The sequence below is a fragment of the Eurypyga helias genome, unplaced genomic scaffold (genome assembly GCF_000690775.1).
Source record: "Eurypyga helias isolate BGI_N326 unplaced genomic scaffold, ASM69077v1 scaffold41900, whole genome shotgun sequence".
Classification (NCBI taxonomy): Eukaryota; Metazoa; Chordata; class Aves; order Eurypygiformes; family Eurypygidae; genus Eurypyga; species Eurypyga helias.
This window is the reverse complement of record NW_010224530.1, coordinates 2,352-12,027: the sequence shown is the minus strand read 5'-3', so window position 1 is coordinate 12,027 and position 9,676 is coordinate 2,352. Positions and strand designations below refer to the sequence as shown.

Here is a 9,676-nt window from a genome sequence, read left to right as displayed (position 1 = left end):
GCTGATGATCAAAGCAGAGAAGGGTAACGGTATTGGAAGCTGCTCTGCTCCGTCTCGAGCGCATTGTGCTTTGGCAAAGGCATATGCTGAGAAGAACCATTTGGCTTATTTTATTTCTTGAGCTCTTGTAAATAGCAATAGAAGTAAATTTGTATTTGGGACCTGAGAAGGTTCCTCTTGTTCTTTTTTTACCGCTAGGAACTAAAACCAGCTGATAAAATTGTTCGTATTTTCCTGTCCCTTCCAGAGGGGCAATATGATCATGACGTCATGGGGAGCAACTTCATGTGATCACGAGACTGAGCTCATGTTCATTGCTTTCCCTATGCCCTGCTGCATGATTCTCAGAGCAACATGATTAATTTAAGGTGGCTTTGCCTCTTTTTTTTTTTTTTATTTCCTACATGGGTGGTTAGTAAGAACAGGCAATGGAAACCCTGGATGGAAGGAAATAGTTTCTATTAATAGAGAAAATAAACGGCAGAAACCTATTTTCTGTTTGTGTCAGAAAGCTGCTGTGTCAGTTTAACAAGCAAGCAAGATTATGTCAAAATTCTGCATTCGTCCTGGACTTCAAGCATGAAAGCACAGACTAATTAAAGTTAGGAAGGGACACATGGGGGTCTTTGGTCAAGCCTCTGCTCAAAATAGGGCTAGACCTGGAGCTGGAGCTTATTGGGTCAAGTTTCTCAGGGCTGTGTCCAGCCACAATAGGTATGTCCAAAGATGGAGAACTGAGCCCTTGCTGAAGTGTTAGACCACCCTCAAGGTGAATCATTTGGTTTTTTCCTTATCTCTAATTGGGATTTCCCTTGCTGCTCTTCCCTTGTCTCTTGGCCTCACGCTGTACAGCTCCAAAACCAGTCTGGGAGAGACCTAGGACCCTGCATGGAAATAAAGCCAGGACCCTCCATCCCTGATGTCTTCCTGCTGCTAATCTGGTGCAGTCATTGCATTAGCGTCCTTGTCTTCCAGTCCCTGACTGTAATTAACTTGACATGTTGTTAACTCATGTTGTTCTTTTGAACCATGAACTTCAGCCTTTGTGGTTGCTGGGTCACTGATCCCTGCTACGCCCATCTGCATTGCCTTCTCGGTGTGATAGTGGTGGTGCCTGCCTGCTCCTTGGCCTAGGAAGCCGTGATCGGGTTTGGCAGTGTCTCCTTGGGCGAGTTTAATTGTGGCCTGTGGTGGTAGGACCAATTCTGTCAAGGCTTCTCAGCAGAATATTTCCCATGTCCCCAGGCTTGGGAGTGGCTGTCCCTGCCGTCTTGCGGAGCAGAGGGAGCGGGTTTTACTCTGCTGGTGTGCCAGCTCGCACATCTGCGAGGTTGCCTTGGCTACCGACTCGTCTGTAACCAAGAGGAAAGCTCAAAACAGAGGGCTATCTTCAAGCTGTTTTCCTGCTCTCTGCGGAGGTTTTGCCGCAGTCCTTCATTCAGAAATTTGGGGGGTCTGGCTCCTGCGAGCACTGGGGCATGGGCTCTCTGCATTTCACCCAAACACTGGCAGTGCCACCATGTCTCTGAAGTCTTCTTGGTGCCCACCTTCTGACCAGGCTCACCCAAAGCCAAGCTTTCTGTATTTTAGTGACCACGCTGAGCACTGGCTATTCCTGGGAATGCAGTGGGGGTGTAGACATGGGCCTTGGCTGTGATTAGCAGGGTCTCACCCTGCTAACCTGCTCTTCTGGCCAGAGACTGCTGTGCGCAGACCCGTGTATCTCAGCGAAGGCTCCCTTTGGAGCTGGGGGAGCGGTTCCAGTGAGGACTCAGGCCTGTGCATCCTTGGAGGTGCTCTTGCAGATAGGGAGGCATGGCCAGAGCTCCGGCTTGGGTCTGAATGTGACTGGTTTTATTTTTCCAGCTGCTGCTCTTGGGACCTGCTGTGCAGAAGGTGAAGTTGGTCGGGAGCCTTTCTGTGCTGGGGAGACCTAGGGAGGCCTCTAACTCAGCCCAACTCTGCAGTATACTTGGATTCAATCTCCTCCCCCCTTTTTTACAGCATTTCTTTGCCCTTTCTCAGAAGAGTGGGTAGGGCAGCAGAGCTCTTGGATTCATGCTTTTTTCCCAGTGCTTGGAGAGTTTGGAAACAGGAAGCTGTTCACCCCCTGGAGAAGATTTGAGTAGTTGTGGCTGTTGCTTAGAGCAGAGGCTGGTGTCCGGGAAGCCTTGGGGACTGCTGCTAGACCGTATTCTGATGTCTCTCCTCTTCTGTATGCTCCTTCAAGCTTCCACTGTGAAGCCTTCCCTGGAGGCTTCCTCACCAGCAGACCTTCTCCGTGCTGATGGTTGGGATCAGCTCGTGTGTTCCTGGTTGCCTCTGTTGAAAGAAGCCCCTGCAGAACACCCCTGTGCCTGCTCTGGGGTGAAGGAGGCGGTACCTGTTTCTGTCACGTGTGTTAGAAGTCCACATACTCCTGCTCCTCTATCCCTAGCTGGGCCGGGAGGACGGCTGTGGACTGGAAGCAGGGGAAAGAGCCAGGATGGAGTTGATGTCTGTGGTCTGTGTCCTTTGCAGAGAATGAGCCGCCCTGGGGGACACCGTGCACTCAGCTCCTTGTCTTTGTTGCCACACCAGGCTGCGATGGGTTTCCCAGCTTGGACTCTAAGGAGAGCTGTAAGTATCAAGGTTGGGAAAAAGCGGGAGTGACTGGAGCGGGAGTATGGCTATTTCTGTGCCTGTCAGTTGGAAATAGCACTGGGCAGTACTTATCCCCAGTTTGAGGGAGGCAGCAATCCTCACCGTATTATTGAGAAACTGGGGCAGGGGGGGAGCGACTTCGCTGAGGATGCTGATAAAGCAGTGAAAGAGGTTTAAAAGAAACAAACAAATAAATAAATCCAGAAATGGGTTTCTGGGATTCCAGGGTGCAGTCCTGTATCAAAACTTCTGCCTGCTGCTGCTGCAGCCCTGTAGCTGAGGCTGTTGTGGCCTGTGGCAGTGTGTGCTGGAATGTGGGACCTAATGCCAGCACTGACCTCTCTGATGCTGTGTTTCAGATAAGCTCTCTGTCTTGGAAGGCTCCTTGCTGCTCTCTGCAGATGCTGTCTGGGGAGCTCTCAGAGGTGAGGTGTGCTTTCTGTGGGGCATTCCCACTCTCCCTGCCTCAGGCCTATGGGGATGTCTCTGTGCCTCTCTCTTTCCATAGACTTATTTATTAATTGAGATGTTCCTCTGGGGCAATCTGTGCTGAGAAAGGGACTGTGTGTGGTTTTCCTGCAGGCCTGGAAACATTCAGCCAGCTTGTTGGGAGAGATGAGAACGGCACGGTGAGTCCTGGCCTCATCTCCTGGGGGCATCAGCTCTCCATAATACTCCAGCCTCCATGGGGACAGGCTGAGGGTTGCAGGATTCTCGGCATGAGGGAGGGGTACCAGCAGTGCAGCACAGCCTTGCCAATGGCCCAGTAATGATGCATTAATCCAGCCAGATCCCTCCCTTCTGAGCTGGTAAAGCATTGCAGCTCTTTCGGGTTAGCTTGGACTCTGGGCAGTGAGGGTACCCCTCCTTGTCCTGCCAGCCCTGGGGCCAAAGGTGATCCTGATTGTCTCCTGCTAATGGCTGTTTCTCCTAAAGCCCTGTTCACTTCTTCCTCGTGTTCTCTGTGTGCAGTACTACATCAACAAGACAGAAATTGTGGACTTTCCCCGCTTCCCTCACCGGGGACTGTTGCTGGATACCTCTCGTCACTACCTGCCTCTGAGAGCCATCCTGGAAACTCTGGTAGAGTGTCTGTGGTGGGAGATGAGGTGGTGTAGCAGGGTGTGCCTTGCTTTGTGACAAATGAGGCCTCCTTGAGTGGCCTGGACGGCTTTTTGTGTCTTTCCAAAGATTCTAGGAGCTGTCTGATGTGTAGGCCTCTGCATCTACGTCTCATCAAGGAAGAGTTTGTCAAACCTAGGCTTTTTGAACAGAAGCAGCTTGCATGTCCTTAGAAGAAGCAGCAGACTGGGTTGGGATGGCAGTGTGACCTTAATTCTTAATATATAGATGTGCATCATGGAAAAACGCTTCTATGCTATAGGTCCTTCAAGTGCCTATGGCTGTGTTTGCTCTTGGTGCAACTCACAGCTGCCTCATTTGGGTGATTTTTCAGCTCCCTTGGTAAATAGGATAAGGAGGAAAACCCTGAGCTATCTTGGATTCCTGCAATCCAGATCGCTTTCCGAGGCTGGGTTGTTTCTGAGGCAAGGGAAGACACTGAACTCTTCCCAGCCGCCTTAGACAAAGGTGGGTAGTGGTTCTGTGTTCCTCCCAAGCAGAATTAAACTTCCAGGTTTCCACCATTGGCTCAGTTATAGGGAGAACAGGGATTTTACTGTGAGCAGAAGTACTACTGGGCCTCTGCAGCTCTTAATGGTGCTGGTATGTTTGAAGAGGGGTGTTTGAATCCCTCTTGGATCCTGGGGAGCGTTTAGGGACTCTGCCTTGTCCTTTTGCAGCACAAGGACCTTGTCCCCTTTCTGTGGCAAGCTGAGTGACATTTCAGAAGGGACAGGGCATGTTCACCTTTGTTCCTGTTCCTTCCCAGGACGTCATGGCCTACAACAAGTTCAACGTGTTTCACTGGCACATTGTGGATGACCCATCTTTCCCCTATGAGAGCGTGACCTTCCCAGAGCTCAGCAAACAGGTAACGTAACCCGATCACTGTGTAGCGCCTAGCCTGGAGCAAGCAGATCCCTCCCTTGGCACCCGAGCAACGCACTGAGATATCCCGTGTTCCCCCAGGGAGCCTTCAATGCCATGACCCACGTGTACACGGCCAGGGACGTGCAGACAGTGATCGAGTATGCCCGGCTGCGTGGCATCAGAGTCATCGCCGAGTTCGATACTCCTGGGCACACCCTCTCCTGGGGTCCAGGTGAGGAGCAGACCCTGCCTGCTGCTGCTGTGAGGAGAGTTGTGGTTGCACCCGGGAGAGGAAGGGGATCTGGAACCTGGATCTCAAAATCTGAGTGCGGGCAGCCATGTATCATGGGCTGGCCTTGAGGAGGAGCAAACCATTGCCTGGGGAAGTAGGACCCAACGGTCGAATTTCTGGAATAAAATCCAAAGGGAAAACGTTTCCATCTCTTCTTGGTTCTGAGCTGGGTGAATATCTGCTCTGTCAGAACAGAGTGGGTATTGCAAGGATCATGGGTTTAACTGGGGGTACACCTCACCAGGCTTCCTTGCTCTGCTCAGCAGTGCCCCAGTCCTGGCATGCTGCTCTCTGCTCCAGCGACTCCCAAATGCCTCCTCTTCTATGTTTGGAAATGCAAGAAGCTCCAGGAAAATGTTACCTTGTGTCCCCTGCCTCCAAATGCCATGACCCATGCTGGAGTGCACCCTGTGCGTGGGGTCACAGCCAAAACTCTGGCTGTCCCCGTGTCCCTGTCTGCAGCAGGTGCATGGAGCCGGGAGAGGGTGCTGGGGACTGCACCAGCATTATCTTTCCCCAGCAGCTCTGTGTGTGGTTTCCTGTAGACATCCCCCAGAAAAAACAGTGGGGCTCACGGTGAGAGATATCAAGGGAAAACCTGGGAAGGGTGGAAACTAGCATCCTGCAAGGATTTGGTGTATCTGCATCCCATCCTCATAGTAGTTGTTGCAGAGGGGAAAAGGGGTGTCCAGCCTAAAAGGCTTGAGCCCTGCTGATCTCACCTGGGAGTGTGTCTGGGGCAGCAGTGGATGTGTGTCGGGGAGCACAGGATGAGTGCAGAACACAGACCCTCCCCATCAGGTTGGGCTTCCTGAGCCAGAAGTCATTTTTCTGCTGCTGTGCTTATGCCTTGTGCACCATGCCTGGGTCTTCTGTCTCCTGGCAGGCCCTGGGCTGTGCTGAGGAGGCTCCAGGGGGTTGTGTGGGGTGATATGGCCATGTTTAGCCCCTTCCTCACTGTCCTGTGTTTGTTACGACGCAGGTGCTCCGGGTCTCCTGACTCCCTGCTATTTGGGCAAGGATCCTTCTGGGACCTACGGGCCCATCAACCCCATCCTTAACAGCACCTATCAGTTTGTGACCAGTTTATTTCAAGAGGTCAGTGTTGTATTCCCAGACTTCTTTCTTCACCTCGGCGGCGATGAGGTGGACTTCACGTGCTGGTGAGTGTGAGATCAGTTTAGATGGGGCTTGGGGGGATGTACCTGAGACTGGAGTCTCAGTCCGTTGCTTTTTGGTCATGAGCATCTGCAGATCTTTGGTGTCTTGGTGTCTGGGGTTTCTCTGCTCACGGTGGTGCTGGTTGTGAAAAGCTACCAGTGCAGGCACAGCTCTTGGAATACCAGGACTAGCCTTGGACCGATGTGGGAAGCACTTGGCCACGTCCTGGCCTTCCTCCAGAGCTCAGGTTGCAGTGCTTTTATTTTCTTCTCTTCGGTACACAGGAAATCCAATCCAAAAATTCGTGCCTTCATGAAGAAGATGGGCTTTGGTGAAGATTACAAAAAACTAGAGTCATTCTACATCCAGAGGTAAGGATGGTTGCATCCTGGGCCTGCAGCTGCAGTGTGTGACCAGCACAAATGTCTTCTGCTGTCTTGTGGACACACATCTCCTTTTCAGGAGCATGCCCATTCAGGCATGTCTCCCTGACCCTATCTCAATTTCCCTTTACTGGAAGATTTGCCACAAAAAAGCCTGGGTCTGGGGAGAAAGAAGCCCTGTAAGGGACTGTGCTTTCTCCCTTCTCCTTCAGAAGTACCTTCACGTCCCACTGGGGGTGTTGGGAATATTGGTGCTGCTGCTTTGGCTGTATGCAAGCAGCAAAGAGGGGAGGGTGGTTGAGATGACCCAAAACTCTTTCCACTCCAGGCTTCTGGACATCATCTCTTCCCTTGGCAAAGGTTATATCGTATGGCAGGAGGTGTTTGACAATGGTGTGAAGGTGAGAGCTGCCTGCTTTGCCTAACACAGTTGCCTCTGGGGGGGATGAACAGTGCCAGCACCCCGGCCCGACACACTGGCGTGCTCTGGGGGTGCCATGCTGGGGCTCGCAGGGTGTACCGTGGTACGGGATGGGGATTGATCTTGAGAGGGTGCTGCCAGCTCTCGTGGTGGCTTTGTCACCCTACTGTCAGCAGTCTCTTCCCTCCAGGTTCTTGTATGTACACGTGCAAGAGGCAGGTTTTAACCCTACCCAGGACACTCTGCAAATGGGCTCATCCCTCCTTCTGTTGCCTCTGCAAACCATATGGGGAGTGGCTCAGAAGTCAAGCCAAAGTCTGCCTCAGTTTCCCTTTGGGGGTGTTCAGAGCTGTGGGTGGGTCAGGGTACTTTGCTTGCAAGGGGAGGTGGTGCTCTTGTTGCCGCACTGATCGTGTGTACGGGTGTTGATGTGTGCTCTTCAGGTGAGGCCAGACACCATCATCCACGTGTGGAAGGAGAGCTCCACGCCATACATGGAGGAGATGGCGAATGTCACCAAGGCTGGCTACCGGGCTCTGCTCTCTGCCCCCTGGTACCTCAACCGCATCTCCTACGGGCAGGACTGGATGGCAGCCTACCAAGTGGAGCCCTTGAAGTTCCAAGGTGTGTTTCTTGTATCCTCTTCCCATGAGACAGCTGACTTGTCACTTGGAGGTAGTGCTAGGGCTGGCTGACTTGCCAATCCATTCTCGCAACTGGTGTAAAGGTGCTTGAATGACCGTGTCCTTGTTTGCTGTGCTATGTCCCCTTCCCTTGCTGCTGGCAGAAAACAACTCTGCTGTCCCCCAGCCCAGGGTTTGAAGCAGGGGGCTTCCAGAAGGGCGAGTTATCACCTCTGCAGCTGAGCCACTCACTGCTGTTACAGGGGCCTCTGAGGGCAGGGCAGTAAGTCACCCCCTCATCTCACAACACCCCCTCACCTGAGTGCTGTGTCCTCTGGCAGGCAGCCCCGAGCAGAAGGATCAGGTGATCGGCGGAGAGGCGTGCATGTGGGGTGAATATGTGGACGTCACTAACCTCACCCCCAGGCTCTGGTAAGAGAAGCTGTGGGGAGTTTAGCTTGGGTCGTGTGGGGCAGGGCTCAGGCCCCTTTCCTGCGCTGCTGAGTGACATGTGCCAAACGTTTGGTCTGCGTGTGGTGCTCGTCCCTGTCCCCTGGCAGCACCTCTGTGCTAGCAACAGCTTCGCTGAAGTTTAAATGAGGGTTTGTAAGACTGTAACATGCTCCTGTACAACCACGCTGGTCTCTGTCCTGTCGCTCCGGTCTACTCCTGATCCACGTGTGTCTAGGAGCGGATCTTACCCTTGCAAACCCACGTGCCTTTGTGTTCTGAAGGGCCTTGGTCAGGAAGGCGTTGAGGAGCTCAGGGCTCTGTGTGAGAAGCTTTCAAACTGCCCCCTGACCTGACTGCCTCTGTCCCTTGTTCCTCAAGGCCGAGAGCTGGGGCCGTAGCAGAGAGACTGTGGAGTAACGCGACCGTCAGGGACCTGAAAGATGCCTACGCGCGGCTGGCCGACTTCCGCTGCAAGCTTCTCGGGTAACCCTTCCTCCTTGCAGCCGGATGCTGGCTCGCAGGGACGGCGCAAATGCCACCCTCTCTGGGGTTCGGTCGTGGGGAGGGCAGCAGGGTGAAGCGGGCTTTCCCTGGTGCAAAATGACCCTTGTTCTTATTGAAAGTCCCAAGCTTTTTCTCCTGCCTGCGTGTGGGCAGAGCTTGCTTTGTGCAGTGCTGGAAGAGAGCCCCTGCTGCCAGCGTGGGCTGGTGGCTCTGCCGAGGAGAGGGCTTTGTGCTAAGGAAGGGGGGACTCGTCAGCTATTGCCACCCCCCCCTGCAGCACCAGCTTCCCCAGGAAGCCTGCCCTTACCCTGTACTCCCACACGTGAACAAAAAGACAAGTCTATAAGCGCAGGATGAAAACCTCTCCCGCCTTGTCGCGGCTGAAACGGGGCACTGATGGCCACCCTGCGCTCCTCTGAGCGCTCAGACCTGACTGTGGGCTCTGCCTGTGCCCTCTGTCTCATGCCATCTCTCTGCTCTCTTCCCAGGCGCGGCGTCCAGGCGCAGCCTCTCTACGTAGGATACTGTGAAAACGAATTTGGCGGGTTTTGAAGGGAGAGTCCTACTGCCCTCAGTTACTGTGCACACAGGAGGAATGATCCCTCTCTCAAAAGCTGTTGGCTTGGCAAAGGGACCCCTTCCCACCCACAGCTTCTGCTCTTGCTTTGTTGCCATGAACTTTTATTTTCCTTAGTGTGCACTCTTTGCCTCTTTTTCTATTTTTATTTCTTTAAATCTATAAATAAATGACCCCAGAGAGGAAAAAGGTGCCTTTTCATGCTCAGCTGGGGCTTGGGAGACTGTGCAAGGGGGCTTGTTAGCAGGAGAATGGGTAGGGCTTGCTCCGCGAGGAGCATCTGGGCTGTGCCTCGTCCCAGTGGCTCCGGAGCTTGGGTGCCTGCTCGACTGGATAAACTCTGTTTGGTCCCTACTGCTACAGCACGCTGTCCCTGCAGCGAGAAGGCGGGGGCTCACCCAGTTTTTCCCCTTGACCACCATTCGCCCCTGGACAAAGTACTACCTGTACCAGGACAGGCAACACCCCACCTTGGTCTTGCTTCTGTGGTGTGTGTACCAGTGCTCACGTGGTGTTGGTTCCCGTCCTTGTCTCTGTCTCTCCTCTCCCTGCCCCTGCCCCCGTCCAGGCAGGAGGCTTCTCTGCAACCCATCTTCGTCTTTGCTGCCCGAAACCCTGTCTGCTGCC

General features: G+C 53.3%; 1 protein-coding gene across 1 annotated transcript; it reads left to right on the top strand.

Annotated features, from left to right (window-relative positions):
• Nucleotides 1-2,520: 2,520 nt before the first annotated feature.
• HEXA (hexosaminidase A (alpha polypeptide)) lies at nt 2,521-9,024 on the top strand (the record flags this gene model as incomplete). Its single annotated transcript, XM_010161858.1, has 13 exons — nt 2,521-2,619; nt 3,003-3,068; nt 3,226-3,272; nt 3,616-3,726; nt 4,535-4,636; nt 4,735-4,867; nt 5,910-6,090; nt 6,373-6,459; nt 6,800-6,872; nt 7,336-7,516; nt 7,857-7,947; nt 8,347-8,451; nt 8,961-9,024. Coding segments are annotated over 13 exons (1,340 nt in total), but the record flags the coding sequence as incomplete, so codon positions are not given.
• Nucleotides 9,025-9,676: the final 652 nt, after the last annotated feature.